The 16,968-nt window shown below is 40.0% G+C and overlaps 1 protein-coding gene across 4 annotated transcripts in view; it reads left to right on the forward strand.

The window, feature by feature from the left end:
- The window catches only part of ptprz1b (protein tyrosine phosphatase receptor type Z1b), a 59,361-nt gene that overhangs the window by 27,309 nt on the left and 15,084 nt on the right, over positions 1-16,968 (forward strand). For all 4 annotated transcript variants that reach the window (XR_001424746.1, XM_015030567.1, XM_015030568.1 and 1 more), the window contains exons 3-13: positions 7,807-7,986; positions 10,689-10,840; positions 10,919-11,014; positions 11,098-11,164; positions 11,994-12,151; positions 13,501-13,651; positions 14,538-14,722; positions 15,382-15,508; positions 15,589-15,641; positions 15,823-16,326; positions 16,469-16,646. Coding sequence is in view for 3 of the 4 variants with exons in the window: in XM_015030567.1 (XP_014886053.1) it covers positions 7,807-7,986; positions 10,689-10,840; positions 10,919-11,014; positions 11,098-11,164; positions 11,994-12,151; positions 13,501-13,651; positions 14,538-14,722; positions 15,382-15,508; positions 15,589-15,641; positions 15,823-16,326; positions 16,469-16,646 (1,851 nt within the window). In the remaining variant the exon portion in view is untranslated. The remainder of the gene's footprint in view (positions 1-7,806; positions 7,987-10,688; positions 10,841-10,918; positions 11,015-11,097; positions 11,165-11,993; positions 12,152-13,500; positions 13,652-14,537; positions 14,723-15,381; positions 15,509-15,588; positions 15,642-15,822; positions 16,327-16,468; positions 16,647-16,968) is intronic.

Below are 16,968 nucleotides of genomic sequence, written 5' to 3' on the forward strand. Positions count from 1 at the left end.
CTATATATTTAGGCTCCTCTCATCCAGCCTCCTGTGCATTTCATCTCTTTATCCTTCAGTACACCACCCACAATGTTCTCAACTGCCATCTTAGTCACTAAATACTCCATTCTGGCTGCTCTTCTGCTCCAGTTGCTGCTCAGTCTGTGCGGCCGCCTCTGGAAGCCTTCGGGGAGTCGGGAGGTAATCATGCAGAGGTGTCTTTCTTCATCCACAAATAGAGGCTCTGTGCTCCTTGCTTCTTGTCCAGTCTTAATCAGCGTGTTGCAGCGCTAATGACAATGGCCGCCACATGAGATGGTTTGAACTGTGAGGACATTAATGGCTAAACGCTTCAGGAGAGCTCATTTTTACACATCTCAAGTGCCTAGCAGAAAGGTTTGCAGTGCACACTGACTGCCTTAGACTCTAAAGATGTGGTAACTTTGAACAAAAACACAATATTTTCACACTACTGGAGGATAAACATTTAATAGAAATCAACTGTGCTCTGTTTTGGGGCGTGATTGAAAGGTTTACGCTGTATTTTTCAGGAGCAAACATTGGATATGTAACGGTGAAAGATTTGCAGCATTTCCCCCAAAGGTGAGCACCTAGTGACTGCTGTGTGCTGGTGTGTTTACGCACAGTTCATCTTTGTAAGGACTTCTTTTGGTAACTAGACTTATTTATTTCCCCTCACTGTAAACTTGGCTAATATACTTGAACAGAATGAGCTTTGGTTGTGGGTTGACTCCCTTATGACAACTGATACATAAATTACATTTATTTATTTTTAATTATAGTGGGGGTGGGCATTTAGTGTATCTATCATTTTTTGTGAAAAATGTCTTGTGATAATCATTTTTGATTCATTAACATAATAAATTTCAGGAAATATAAAAAAAAAATGACTAAAATATTATTTTTATTATTTTCTCCCATTTTTTCCACAAGAGCACTAAAAATATCAATAAATTTGACCGTATGATTAAATGAAGTCTCTTTTTGCATCTTAGTGAATTAAATCACACTTCTTCATGTATGTGGTGCTCTAAAGAAGCTTATTTTAAATCTGTATGTTTTTCAAGAGCAGTATTTATGCTTCTTGCAGTATGAATGCTATGGTGTTATGTCCACCAAGGCCACAACATATTTGAGGACACGAGGCAAGAATGAGGGTTCAAAAATAATAATTATTTTATTCTTAAACTCTCTTGAACTTTTCTTTTGGTTCAGCTGCTTTGATTTTTTGTGAAGTAAAAAAGAGAGAGTTAAATACTCTCAGTTCCCCATGTCCCAAAAAAAGAAACACAAAACCCCAAAAGTATGAACAGAAAGGTGGACCTGGTGAGCCGATCAAAATGAACAAAATGGTACAGCAGGGGGCCGACCCTATACAGGGCCGTCGAAGCCCCTACTAGTACCGTACTAAGGTCAAAAAAGAGCCTATGCAAATAAAGAGCCCTACTTTTTAAAAATGGAATGATAAAATAAAATGTGCAACTAGTGACTGTTTTTGTCTCAAACAACTTTGACTTTCTGTGTTTTTGCTATTTTCCACCACTGCTGTGCTTCTAGGCTTCTATTTAAGCAACCGTTCCAGTTACTTTTTTGCTATTTAAACAACAGCTTAAAGAGCAAAAAATAACAAGCCTTAAAAATCCAAATATAGTCTTCCATCATGTGAAATTCAGACATATAATACAGGCAGACTCCACACATCCTGGACATAAGCTATTTCGACTTTAGCGTGTGTGCACTAACTCAATTTTCCCTTCTTATGTCTATTTGTATTCACTAAAAAACTGCACAAACTTAGCAAATAAAGCTGACTCTGACTGATCTTAGTTCTGATTAGATATCTCAGGGCCCCTAAGATCTCCTGACAAACACACGAGGCCTCTTTTTCCCTCTAAAAATCAGAACGGTTTGATTGATAGACGAGGTGACTGCTGTTGTGTGCGACAGCTTGTCTCTGTATTAGATCTTCTGAATGAATCATGTGCCCGTTTCTCTGCATGTGAAGCCTCTCTATTATCCATAATAGATTTATTTCTTATCTTGGATTCTCTCTAAATCTCTTGTCACTGTGTCACACTGTAGCAGTCGAGTGTGTATGTGTGGGGGTGTGTGTGAAGGAAAACCTAAATGATATGGGTCAATATCTTCATGGGAAATGTAGTTCTATCTTGGGAAACTGCAAGTCACAAAGTAAAAAATAAATAATGATGTCAATGATTTTCCATCTTGCTTCCAGCTCATGTTTTAAAATTATTTTTGTTAGATTTTCTTTCTTTTTTTTTTCACCGTGAAAAGATGCCACGAGTTAATTTAAAAATAACGCTGAATGGAATATGAAAAATAATGGTCTCCTGCGAATGCAGCGGCAATATTGCAGATTCAGAAAGCGCCATTAAGACAACACCAGCAGCCTCTTATTTGAATATTTAATACATATTCAGCTATTTTTTTGCCAACTGCGAAGCAAACAGGAGCCGACAGTCCCCAAAAAACCTCCGAGCCCTGCATTATTCAATCCAACAATCTACCCTGTTTTCTGAACAGTTAGCTCACTCGGCAGAGCGGAGACGCAGAGGTTGACGTCAGCTCTAAGTGGTAGAAAACACACATTACACACATGGATTGTGTGTGTGTGTGTGTGTGTGTGTGTGCGTGTGTGTGTGTGTGTGTGTGTATTTGCATTGCTTGCAGCTCTGGAGCAAATGTGAAATTTCTTACACTACATTCCTTCCTCTGGAGCTTCTTTTCTAATATTTTCCCTCATCACCTTGTCTCACCCTCTTTGTCCTCTTCACTCCCCTCATTCTCTTTTGTTGCCTCTGACCCCCCTCCACCCTGATACCCCCAAGTGAAAGAACTGGCCTGAAAGGATAAGAATGTAGAGAATAAAAAGAGCAACCGCTGTCACATCAGAAGAAAAATATTTTCTTCACATTAATGTTGAAAGAAAGAAGAATTCATTTTCTTTTTGATCTTTACAAAATTTCACCATTCTGATTGTGAAACACGGTAGTGGCTTTGGGTGCACTGACTGTAGTTTTCTGGCTGATCACTGATTTTTAAAAAGCCTGAGCGGATCCCAGTTTCAAAATGAAGGAAATTGGTTTTGATTTATTGGAGCACCCCTAATAGAGGTAGGATCAGGGAGGAGAGAGGAGTTCTTTTTTTAAACAGGAACAAAAAATTGGGAGATTTTATATGTTTTTTGATGAGAAGATAATTGAAGAAAACTTGAGGTTTGTTCACTATCCAGCTTGACAATAATCCTAAACACACAGCCAGAGCTATCATGCTTTAAAAATACAATTCACTTATAGAGCCGCAACAAAAAAATTTCTAAGCATGTACATAAAACGTTATTCTATCAAAACTAAACAAGAACTTCTTTCTACTCTCTTTAGGAACCTTTAGGATTTCAGATAATCCCTGAGGATATTTACATTAACCAGTTACATTAATCAATTACTAACTTTGGAGATCTTCTAAATTAAGTCCAACAATAATAATACCAAAGATGTAGTAAATTACGTATTATTGTGGTTTAAAATTAGATAATTTACGATATCTGAAGTGCTTTTAACATTTATATAGAACAAAGGACTGAAGAAGGGTTCCTAATATTCAAATTTTCTGAATCTAAGATTAAAAAAAAAAAAAAGGTCTGATTTGGAGAAGCGCTGGTGACACATCTACATACTTCTTTGTCTGACCGCGCTTGAATATCACACGGAACTTAAGAGACCTGAAAAGTAATTTCCTCTCTGAATCATCCCCATTTTTCTCCCAGCGCGAGCTCGAGCGCGCGCGCGAGGCGAGGCGGTGCGGCTTTTAACCTAGCACAGCAGTCTTCAGTGACATCCAAGTCGGGCTTTAGGGTTTTTTCTTTTCCTTTTATTCCTGTCTTCAAACTGTCAGCTACTTGTTGCCATGGCAGCGTTATGTCAGCGGAGTCGCTCGGTGTGTGCGGATGTTTCGACGCGCGCGCGTGTATATGTGTGTGTGTGTGAGGTGATGCTAACAGATAAAGCTGTAGGGGTGAGATGTGGCTATTGACCGCTGACACCCTCCTGACATTTCCCCCCTCACGCGCCGCAGCACGTGCGCGCGGTTCGCGTGTTTATTTTACGCTGAGCACAAGTGGAGACGGACACGTGGAAGTCTTATATTGCAGCTGGAATTCTGGACGGCTTTGTTCCCTAACAGAAAACCTGAATAAATATTGCGAGAAATGCGAGGTTAGGCACAGAAAAGGTTGAGGTTGTTGCTTTTATTGTAAGCAGTGCTTAATTTGAGCCTGTCCAGAAAAGAGGAGGGTGACAGAGATGTTAGCTCAGCTGCTTTATGGGCTGATGTTCCCACTCTACATTTGTGCTCTTTCTCTTTATTTTCAACATACTGACAGCTATTAGGAGCCAGAGGAGCCAGCGTTCTGCAGCTGGAGCTGAAGTAGACTGAAGGATTGCATCAAGTCTGCTTTATCTGTCAAACTGTTGTATTTGGACATTTCTGTGCCAAATCTGATTTAGTTTGGATTTTTGTTCCTAAAATATATTTTCATAAGGACCTAATAGGGTTGCATGTGCTGATGCTTTCATGTGAAGACAATATTGTCTGCTGATCTTATGCAAAAGTTTAATAATAAACCACTGTCCTCTTTTGCTCTGCTGTGAGAGAGGTTTGACTGACATGTCTACACATTCACAGTTAACAATAGTTACCAAACTGTTGTCAACTCAAAGATTTTCTTTCTACATTTAGCAACATTACAGACAAAAAAAACTTGGTATCGGCCAAAATCAGAACCAGCAAGTCTGGCTTTTTAAGGACCGGCAATTATCCAGAGAACTGCAGTCGTTGCACCTGTAGAACCTAAATTTGAATGATTTCCCCCTCAATGATGCAACAAAAGCAACTTAGTTACATGGGCATCATTCTGAAATGCAGTTACATATGTAAAATGTTTTTGGCTATGTGATTTCTAGATCTACATCAAATACAACTACCTAGAAAAGCTGCAGTGCAGCCAAGATGAAGCTTGTTTTGCCCATGTCTCTACCGTCCACACAAACATCCACGTCCAGGAATGTAAAGCCTGTGACAGCTGAACCATCTGCTCTGACCTCATTATGCCCATTGTCTTTACTGTACACTGTAGCACAGTACACAACACAAACATAGGCTTCATGAATTACAGGGATTTAGCTGTGTAATTGTATAATTCTGCCATGTCAGTTCTTACAATAGGTTTGTGATCAGGATGTTTTCTGGTGATGAGGAAGAGAGGAGGAGTCTTCCCATTAAACACGCATCTTCATAATCAGTCTTTTGAAAAAAATACATATGACTTCACCTATAATTTAGTATTTTTGACATATTTGGACATATGGATATAAGTTTTGCCAATATTGACTAAGTCATCAGGCGCACATGCCTGTTTCATCTTTGCTCATCATTTAGAAGGAGGTTTCCATCGTTTAGAGCTTTGACGTTTAATTTGTTGCTCTTAACTGTTGAAGTGAATGTGAACATCATGGTGAGATCTGCCTGTTGCCTTCAGAGAGAAGATTGTAGGAGGTTAGGATTCTGTTACATTCAGGAGAATGTTTCCACCACCAGTTGGGGTTAAACCCACACATCTAACGCCGCGTCATACTAGAGTGACGACGAATGTGATGCGCTAGTACGTCTTGTGAGTCAAGCAATGATGTTATTCTGTCCCCAAATCAATGGACTGTGTTGTGTAGCAGTAGCTCCACCCTAACCGTACCGTACCATTGTCCTATAGACCTACAATTGAAGGGGGACCAGGAATGGTGTCATACAAGCTGGTTGTATTGGTCGCTTGTACAATGGACCAGACTGAACCTTTAGTAGAACTGGATCTGAAGACAAATACCCAAAACGTACCAGTAAATTCAACAAAGGACTGTCTGAGAGTCGATACACGGTAAAGGCCTAGTCAATGCCCATATCCTGATCTCACTGAGGTGCTGTGAGCTGAACTGAGACATGCCTTAACGTATATACCTCAAACATCTCAAAGAAGTGTCAATCCTACAAACACGAATGTGTAGACATAATAAACGAAACCATATGCATCCAGCAGACAGCTGTGATCATGCATGCGACTGAATGCAGGTGCAGATCAGGCGCGCTATCATGAATAAATTCACACAATTGCTGTCTGGAATTTCAGCCAAGAGCCTACAATATTGACATGTGCTCATATTTTATTTACAAGTTGCTGTTTTTTTTTTTTTTGTTGCATTTCACATAAGGTTCATTTTTAATGAAGCTTTAACATATGAAGAAGCACACTGGCTTTGTCTTTCATGTTACGGCCCTCTGACTGAATGTTGTGCTGCTGCTGGTTTGGCTTTGAGTTTTGTTTGTCTCCGTGTTTTCGTGTGTTCATCCTCTCTTACATAATTCATGTGAAAAGCATCCTCATAAAACAAAAAACACACACACACACACACACACACCGCATCAGTGACTTCCAGCACAATCCATGCTGCACCGTCTTGAAAAAATAAAACGAAGACAAACATGAGAAGATTATTCAGCCAAAAGCTCATTTAGTCATAAACAAAAAACAAAAAAGATGTTCAGAGAATATCCCCCCTACCACTTCACTGAGCGGCTCATCAGCCTTGGATTCTTTTCTCTACAACTTTGCTGTGAGCATAGCTGGTGCATGTGAGTGGGCACATACTCAAACTACTAAAAGACATTCTTTTCTAATTCAAGCAATGTAAAGCATTAGGCATGTTTACTACTTTACTTTGTACTTTTTAGTGTTATACATTATCATATAATCACAATGAAAACTCTTAGAACAGATCCTTGTGTTATTTTTGGTTAGCCATGTTTTTCACCCTGGATGCCGTTTTTTCCCACTATCTTTCCATGTTGAGCTTTTTTTTTTGTCATCTAACGGATGAAAAGTCAGTGCTTTCTTGGAGTAATTTTAGGGTGGACACTAAAAAAATTCCCCACTTTTCCATGTCTTCATCTGTGGATAATGATTCCCACTGTGATTCTCTGGAATCCCAAAGTCTCTGTTCCTAAATGGTTTTGTAGTCACTCCGTATTGAGCTGTGGCTGCACTAAATATATCTTAAAAGGACTAGTGTTGGGTACTTTTCAGTGATGTTGTAGTTGTTATGTTGTTAGTCGGGTTTCTTTCTCTCAGACTTTTAGGGTATTAACTTGTATTATCTCTGTGCTTCTTTCTTTCCTCTTTTCTCCTTTCCCTATTAAATCTTTCTCACAGCTTTCTATCTTTCTTTTCCGTATCTGTGTCCATTATATTTGAAATACACAAAAAGAAATTCAGAATATATTTTTTATATGTATAGAAGCCTTAATGCTTCACTTGTGAAAGTAAATTTCAGGAATTGTTGGCACTCAGACAACAATTCTGACCACCACACTGCCAGATAAACAAAAAAAAAAAGTAAACATAAAAAAACCAATTACACAGCAAAAAGAAATGGCTTTGTAACCCTTTTCAGACTGGTTGATATTAATTTTCCTTAGATCAGGTCATGATGTGTTATTAGACTACTTGAGGCTTAAGGATGCCATCACCTTAATCTTTAGCTCAGATTCTGGCAGGGACACACTCCAGTATCATAATACAATTTCTTGTCAAAGAAAGCATGTTGATAAAATGAAAAAGATTACTTTAAACCTAAAATATACTGGAGGTATGAATAATTTTGAACTCAACTGTGAGTGGACTTCCACTACTTTTTTTTTTTTTAGCAGTACTTACTAAGCTGGTTTTCATACTTACAGGTAGCCTGAACCAGCAGAACTGGGGGAAGAGTTACCCGTCCTGTAATGGCGCCCGGCAGTCTCCTGTGGACATCGATGAGATGTTTACCCAGGTCCGGATGCAGTTCCAGAACCTGCAGCTAGAGGGCTGGCAAATTCCCACATCAGAGTCCACCACCATCCAAAACAATGGGAAGACTGGTATGTTTAAAACCGCCTTCTTTCATAAGTATAAAACCCCAAAAAGAAAGATTTTTTTAAGCAAATCCTCAAATTTGAGTATCCTAGTAAAGCCAGTGTCTCTACAACTTCATTTTTCTCCTGTATAAGCACCGTACTTAAAGCTGCAGTGTGTAACTTTAATAAAAAATAGTTTTTTCAAAATTTATTGAAATTATTTCTGTGTCGTGGTGGTATGATACGAGACATAATCTGTGAACTAACTACAAATAAACCAATCAGAGCTAGAAGGAGGGTCTTAGTGCTGCCAATCATCTCCTCTCCACGCTGCAGCTAGGAGATCTTGTTACGAATGCTAAGGCTATTTATCATAGCCACCAATTATGTAGAATTAATAGTTTTCCTGTAGATTTAAATTGTCACGAAAGGGCAGGGCCTCCCATGGCTGCAGCCTCAGGCACCTATCTACCCATGTCTTATGTTTTAAGTTCTTTTGGACTTGCTGTACTGAAATGACAATTTCCCTCCTGGGGGGAATGATGAAGGTATTCTATTCTATTCTGCTCTCTGCCTTTATCACATTTAGTAGCGAATACATGAGGTTGATTGACAGCGCTAAGCCCCTCCTCCTTGCTGTGATTGGTCGTTTTTGGTTGGGAGCGGTGCATTTCTTCAGATGGCAATAATAGCTCTGCAAGAAGGAGGTCAATCTTTTCACAGATTATCTATCTTATACTGTCACAACATAGTGACAGTTTTAACAAATATGTCAAAAACAAATTTTTTAATAAAAATTACATACTGCAGCTTTAACACCATGGAAACATGTGGGAATATTTTTGATATAATGATTGCGTAAAGCGAGACTTGGTAATCCTGAGCTGTGGAAGGATTAAGTTTTTATATGCCCCCTCAAAAAAAAAAAAAAAAACGATCCACAGCTCCAAGATTAATGACACAGTGAGCTGTTGGGAAAGAAACAAGAAGCGAAAGAGACTATGTAATTGCAAGAAGAGCAATGAGAGAGACGGCACCGACTGAGGGATCATGTAATGAAAAGAGAAAAGATCAGTGCTGAGAGGCAGCGATGAAGAGAGGAGTCGCTAGAAAAGAGCAGGACGGAGGGAGGGAGCATGGACGATGTGAAGAGACGTGAAGTGATGTCTGAAGTGATAAACAGATGAAAGCTGTCTGAACTACTCTATCCTCTCCATCTGTACAATACTGCCTGAGCTGCAAGCCGTGTTGTGCCTCTGTGTGTCCATTGAATGTTAGTGGTATGAAAGTGAAAATGGCAGAAATCTCACACAGCTTGTATGATAAACTAGTCATAATTCTATACCCATATAAATCAAAGTGTTTATAAAACTTTAGGATAGCCTTCATAAAAGCAAAGTAGGTTTTAGAATCTTAATATTTGACTTGAGGGAGCAGTTTTAGACTCAGCTGGTGTGTAACTGTAAAAAGATTTGCTTTTGCAATACTGACTCAGCCTATAAACTGCTGTTACACTGCTTCATATCTTGGTATACATGATGGTGTATTGAAAGGCAAGTTTTATGAAGGGGATTATGGTGAATGAGTCTTTTCATTTTGATGCTTCCTGAATAGTCCTCAACCAACTTATCTGGTAAAATAAACTGTGAAAAATATATAAAAATGTCCTTGCAGCTATTCTAATGTGTCCTTTGGGATCCCGGTTTGAATTTCAGTGTTGCATTCAGGAATGGCTATGTTACTTTTGCAATGCTGTCAAAGACTCATCGTCTGAAAATGAAACTTCAAATTTAAAATAATTCAAATTAATCAGAAAGTACACACCTTCAGTTTCAAGCATTCTGCATACCGACATGAGTAAATCTTCATCAGTCAAAACAACATGACATTAAGTACTGTTATCAAATGGCTGTTGCTTAAATATCTGAGAGGTTGTGTAGAAGTGACGCATGTGTTGCATGAATGGCATATGCAAAATTAGGAGCTCATGCAACATTTTTTTTTTTGCGTGTTTCAATTAGTTTCATAAGGATTTCTTAACATCTGAGAGCTTTTAATGAGAGAAGCTTGTGAGAACTACTTGCTATTAGCTTAGTTCATCGATTTATTCATATCGTCATGGGCATGCTAACCTATAACAATTGCTTCGGTGGGAAAAGATCTTCTCCCAGCAAATAGTCCCAGAGTGACATATTTAATGCTGCTTCAACACCATGAGTGCAGTCGGCTGCATGAACAATACACATAAAGGCAACTTCTCTCCACTCTGACTCCCAGATATAGCTCCCAGAGCTAAATATCTCTCATGAGAGACACACAAAGACTACATTTTATATAACGGCTCTGTCGGGGTGTTACTGGAATAAAAATCTGTCAGGATGCACGGCACGTTGGTTAAGCATCACTGAGCGTTTAAAAGTTTCAGCACAAGTGAACTTCTAGTGATGTGAAAAATCTACACACCAGCTCAACTGCTCACAGAGTTAAGGTCATTTCTGGTGCATTTCAGAATCTGCAGCGGTCTTTATTTAGACTTCAGGGTGTACCTGTGTATGAGAAGGTACCTTGGGAATCTCAAGGTGTTTTCACACTTGGTAATCCAGTAGACTCGGTTTTATTGGGGTTTTCTGGTTTGTTTCATGAACCAGTAAAGAGCCAAAGTAAATTTATTTTCATTAAGATGGAGTTTTGTTCTGCTTAAACATTTGTTTTTATGAACATTTTAGTGGTCATCAACCTGGAAGGGGACTTCTTTGTAAGTGGAGGAGGGCTGAGTTCCAGGTTTCGCGTATCCAGACTCAGCTTCCATTGGGGGCGCTGTAATACGACGTCAGATGGGTCTGAACACAGCCTGAACGGGATGAAATACCCTCTGGAGGTAAGTGTCAGCAGTACGCCACACATTTTCTTCTCCAACTCAAACCCAAAGATAACGTTGACTCTGACTGTGTCGCAGATGCAGATTTACTGTTACAATCCCAACGAATTTCAAAGTTTAGACGACGCGATGGAGAACGGAGGACGGGTGGCCGCCTTGGCCGTTCTCTTTGAGGTGAGGCGACCTCACCGTGGAACCACCCGTTTCTGTACCTCCCCTCAAACAAAGCAACAATACAATCGTTCTTTCATTTCCAGGTGAGCCTGGAGGACAATGGCAACTTCAGTCCTATAGTGGAAGCAGTCAGTGGTGTGAGCAGATATGGTAGGTCACTACATGAAAGTCTGAGCTTGTTACAAAAGATGAAGATGGCAAATATTTTACAATAAAACACATAAAGCTTACAGCTTTATCTTGGGTCTACTTCCTCTTAATCTTAATAATTGCAGCTTTAGAGCTCTGGATACCATCAGTTTTCTCCAGGTTTATTTGCCCTTTTACTCAAACAGCACAGAGTAACATAAGGCACTTTTTATGTGTAGATAATCCAAATGTATCGGGTTGTACTAGTGGTATTTGTTTTTTTAATCTATTTTATTTGTCGACTGTCTTTTTTGTTCTATTGTTGATATCGTTTAACTGCATAGTCAGTTACAGTTGTAAATATATTTACATTAGCATGAACATTAATTTAAAAACAGTAATGGCTCTGCAAAGTAAAAGCACTTCCTGTTTGATTCATTCAGAAATTTGACATAAGCTAATGTTCACTTATTTCTACTACTTTTCTTGGAATAAAAATACATATGTATGTTTTTGTTGGGGTATATTACACCTTATCGACATTTGAAATAATGCAAAGTGGTTATTATTAGTGAAACTTTGGGCTAATATCAGTATCTTACCAAATGGTACCAAATTGTATTTATCGGATCGATACTTTAAAAAAAAAAGAGAGACTAATTTCAGCTGTTATCAATGTTAGTGCTGACATATCATGCATCACTAGTTAATATTTTTTTTAATGTAGCATTAGCTCTTCTGATAACGATAATGATTTGAATGAATAACCTACAGAAATTCTGTGTTATAAACAGACTAGACAGCAGAACAGTTAGACTTGAGGTCTGACTCCAGTGATTCATTTCCCCAGGTAAGAGAGGATCAGTGGACGCCTTCACCCTGAGCTCCCTCCTGCCCAACGTCACCAATAAGTACTACATCTACAACGGCTCGCTGACCGCTCCTCCCTGCTCTGAATCTGTAGAATGGATCGTCTTTAAACACACGGCGGCCATATCAGAAGCACAGGTCAGTCGCTCTCAAATGTGTTGCCTGTTTTTTGTAGTTTTAGGTAGGACAAACATAAAGAATGTACAAAATAACCAAATATCTGAAATTTTTATGAGTTGGGATGAGAAGTGTTTTCTTACACTTGTTGCATTCTTTTATTGTATAGTAAGCAATGATGTAACAAGTTGACGCCTAGAGTTTGCTAACTTTAGTGTGACTTTGAGTCGTAGTGTGAAAGATTTTTTCATAATCTGCAAACTGTAAAAACAAAGGAGTACAGTCAATAACATGTAACATCAGGAGGTCACAGAGTTATTCTAACAGTCACCAGAACTAACAATACATGGAAATGGGGCATTTTTTAAAATACTATAATGAAATTAAGTGGAATTTGAATATTTTTAATGATATTTTTTGTAATAATAAGTGACTTCAAAGTTACATAACATTGTTAAAAAGTCTGGTGTTTAATGAAAAGAAAAAGAAACTTTGATAAATTACTGAAAAACCTTTGGTCATATTGTACAATTCAAGTAAAAATCCAACTAAATAGGAAGGAAAAAAATAATGTTTTGGGTGTTTTTAGTTGAAGTGTGCAGACACCAGGTTATTGAAAGGAACTTTATGATTCAGTTTTCATATTCTTTTGAGTTTACCGCCGCTATTAGTGATAGTGAATCTGATGAACTCAGATATCTTAGTAGGATTTTCCTGACATTTGCTTTTTTTATACTTTAGCTAAAGCATAAAAAATAAATAATGCACCAATTTTATAAATAACAAAGAGCAGCTCGTTGTGTGTGTCTGTCAGTGACACTGTGAAGGTATTCACCAATCATTTGATCTGAACCAGCTGTGGTCGTCGAGTGGGATTTTTAGTCTGTTGCTGGTTAGCTGTCGCTAACATCAACAAAGACAACATGTTGCACTAAAGCGATGTAAAGCGAAAGGTTCAGTCAAGATCTCCTCACAGACGGGCTGTTCCTGCTGCTCTTGCTTCTTTTTTTTTTAAACGTTCGGTCGGGTTTCACACTGAAGACGACTGAGCTCTCCCTTTGACGCTACGCAGCGTTACAATGAATAACGCTACCTAGCAGTTATTCATTGTTGCAAAATAATGGAGAGCAAACACTGGTTTGTTGTGTGGATTACGTGTGTGAACGTGCTCGTGATTGAAGCAGGGAGTGAAAATATGACACAGCCACAATCATGCAAACCAGAAATAGAGCAGCCTGGCAGCAATACGAGCCTCTTCAAGCATCAGTTCTTTGGGTTTATTTTGGTGGCAGCATAGAGAGCAGAAACATGTTTCCTCTCAGGCTGACCTTTCCTCCTGCCTGTGTTTCTGTCCCTCCCTCCCCCGTCAGCTGGAGGTGTTTTGTGAGGTGATGACCATGGAGCAGGCCGGGTATGTGATGCTCAAGGATTACCTGCAGAACAACTTCAGGGAGCAGCAGCAGCAGTTCATGGGCCAGGTGTTTGCCTCCTACACCGGCGTGGAAGACGTACCCACACCCAGTATGTCATCACCTGCTTTCAACGTTTTCTAATTTGCCTCGCACAAACAGCGAATATGTTTTTGTCACTTTATAATATTTCTACTTGCTTTATCCTAGATGAAAAAGGTCACAGCATAGCATAGCATGCTTTCCTGCTCAGTGATTGGTTGATTTTCAGATCTATAACAGTTCTGCATCAAAACTGGGAAACTTGCATCAACCGACAGCTCTTTGAACTCCCAGTAGAAGCAGCACATCATCATTTTGTAGCATAAAAATAAGTTGGAGCTTTTCACCGCTTTGAAATCTGAACATTTTTGGGAGAAATGTTCAGAATTATCTGTGTCTAACTCCGTGTCCTTTAAGGTCAGCTGCTTTTTTGATCATAAAAAGTCCTCGACACTCTCCACCTTCATAAAGTCGACCCAGAAGCAAAGTCTGACACATCAACGGATTTCCACTTTGTACCACTTTGTGTCACTGCTCCGATCAGCGGATAGGCAATTTATTTTGCAGCTCTTTTAGAAATTGAAATAACATATTCAAATATTCATAAAAGGCTCTTTTTACTTGTAGCAAATTCATGAATGCATACAGGCAAACACACACACACACACACACACACACACACACACACACACACACACACACACACATGCACGCACACACACACTCACCTGCAGCACATACTCAATGTCACACTTACTCTGAAACTGGGCTTTTTAAAATGCAGTTCCGTATTTTTATTTTTTTATCAAGTCACTTAACCTCATATTACCTCTGAAAACATTGCTGGTATGCGGACGTTTTACCAATGGTGGTGTCAGCTATTTATTTCCACATTTTGAAGATTCACACAATTATTCAAGGTTTTAAGAGAACATATTCATCTCTGCCGTTTCCAGCGTGCAGCTCGGAGCCACAAAACGTCCAGGCTGACGCTCAGAACGACACCACCATCGTGGTGACGTGGGAGCGCCCCCGCGCCGTGTTCGACACCACCATCGACTGGTACACCGTCACCTACCAGAGGCTTCAGGGCAGGGATCAGAACAAACAGGAGTATAGGACCGATGGAGACCAAGATGTGGTAGGAGGGATCTGTCTATGGTGGTGGGGACAAAAGTGTTAACAGTAGTAACTGTAATTACAGATGATGTTTTTGCTCCATTATCTGCCGACCTCACCCCTACATCTGACATGTCAACGGATAATTGATGAAAATAGCATCAGTGCCCTGTTCCCTTTACCTTATCAGTCATTTCCATGAAGTGTTTTGTGAAATGGGCTGATAACTCAAGTTAGGAATCATCATCTAAAAAGGACAGTGACAGGAGTTCTTCACAAGAATGAACTGCAAACCAGTTGAAACACAGACACCTGTATATGAAAGAGACACCTGTAAAAACCCTGCAGACTGGAAGCATGTCTTTTGTTCAGATGAGACGAAACTAGAGACATTTATGAGACATTGCTAATAATCCAAAGAACACGGCCTTCACTGGCCACCCGCAGCTGGGAATCTTTTTAAGATGGAACAAGTCGTGACCTAAAACATATGGCTCTCCTGGTGAGGAACTACCTGCAGGAGAACACAGTGAACTTTATTGACTGACCTGCACAAAACACTAACTTGAACCCAAGTGGAAATGTGTGGCATGAATAAAGAAAAAGCTTGTTTTGTGTCTTGAAGAAGAGCTTTGACAATGATTCGTTTTGACCAAATTGTGTGATTTTCCTTTTTTCCAGGGTGCCATTATCTCCAGCCTGCTAGCTAATAGCAGCTATGTGGTTCAGGTGGTGGCTATTTGCACCAACGGCCTCAAAGGACGATGGAGTGATCAGATTATAGTCGACATGCCGTTAGAAGACCCTGGTACGAACCAACACAGGAGCTCTTTTTACCCGTCGCTCTGACTACGGTCAGGAGTGTTTATTCTATCCCTGTCCTTCCAGAAAGTGACTCCAGCCCCGACACGGTGACAAAGGAGGCTGACAACCACAGGGAGGTAGGACAGTCTGTTAGCTTAGCTGCAACTGGGCTGAATTTTTGTATCTGCCTTGTTCACATCTGCAGTGTATTTAGTTACATCTGCAAATTGAGTGTCACTGATTTGGCAATAGCTTATAATTGAGCATCTGAAGTCCATTCTAAAGGATGTTGAAGCAAACAAAGTTTTGTCTCTGTAGGGATCAACTGTAGCTGGACCGAAGAGGCCAGACAACCAGAATCAGCTGGATGTGGCTTCAGAAGACCACAGTCCAGTGGAGGAAGTTCCAGCTGACCAGACAAGAGTCTACCAGAACCAACCTACACAACATCAGAAAAAGGCCACAGATCAAACCCAAATAAACCAACACACTCCAGTCCAGTCCGGCAGACAGTTAACGCCAAAGACGCCGTCTGAATCCGTCAACCTACAAGAAGCTCTACCGGACGAGAACATGAGGGAGAACGCAAGCCCAAACAGGTTGACCCCTCATGGAAGCAACCAGAACTGGATAGAGGACGATCAGCTGATCCCAGCAAACTCACCGTTCACAAGTCCAAATTTTGACAGCACCAGTGCGATTTGGGTTAACCGGATAACCGAGGAGCCAGGCCTTCTGTTTCCAGTTGCTCGGACAACCGTGCCACCCGCAATTCGTCGGCAAATCACAGAAGAGGCGTCATTGTCAGTCTTGTCACCTCAGGTCAGGATATACTTTGTTACCAATCATCAAATGCTCCGAGTGCTAAAACAGGTCTGAGATGATAATAGATTTGACAGTTTTGTCTCAATCTAAACATTTTCTCTAACTGTGGGTTTATGTCCATCATGTCTTCATTTTACAGCCATTAGATCCTGATCTACCAGAACAGGCTAGTGAAAACCCTCCCACTAAGTTTGAGCTGTTCACCCACCCACTGGAGGACATCAAGGTCACAGACGTCTTCTATGAAGACACAGTCACCAGCTCTCCATTAGGGGTCATCACCTACCCTCCAACAGGTTCTCCTTCTGTGGTTCCAAGTGAGATTTAACTTTGGTTTACATCTTCGTGATCACTCAAAAGTGTGTTTTATACTTCGCTTAGGGTTAGAGGTAGACGCTGAACACTGAAAGTTAGGTATCGGACACTTAGGTGTAGACACTCGACACTTAAGGTCCCTTATTTGAGGTCACAAGCTTTGGTTTGTGATTAAAAGAATGAAATTGTGGATACAAGGGGCCGAAATAAATTTCTTCCGCAGGGTGTCTGGGCTGTCCCTTAAAGACAGAGTGAGGAGTTTGTTCCTCCTGGAGGGATTCAGAATAAAGTGTAAGATTATGATTGTAAGGACGGACGGAGTGA

This window comes from Poecilia latipinna, unplaced genomic scaffold, assembly GCF_001443285.1.
Source record: "Poecilia latipinna isolate Pla-1442-1.1 unplaced genomic scaffold, P_latipinna-1.0 Scaffold186, whole genome shotgun sequence".
Classification (NCBI taxonomy): domain Eukaryota; kingdom Metazoa; phylum Chordata; class Actinopteri; order Cyprinodontiformes; family Poeciliidae; genus Poecilia; species Poecilia latipinna.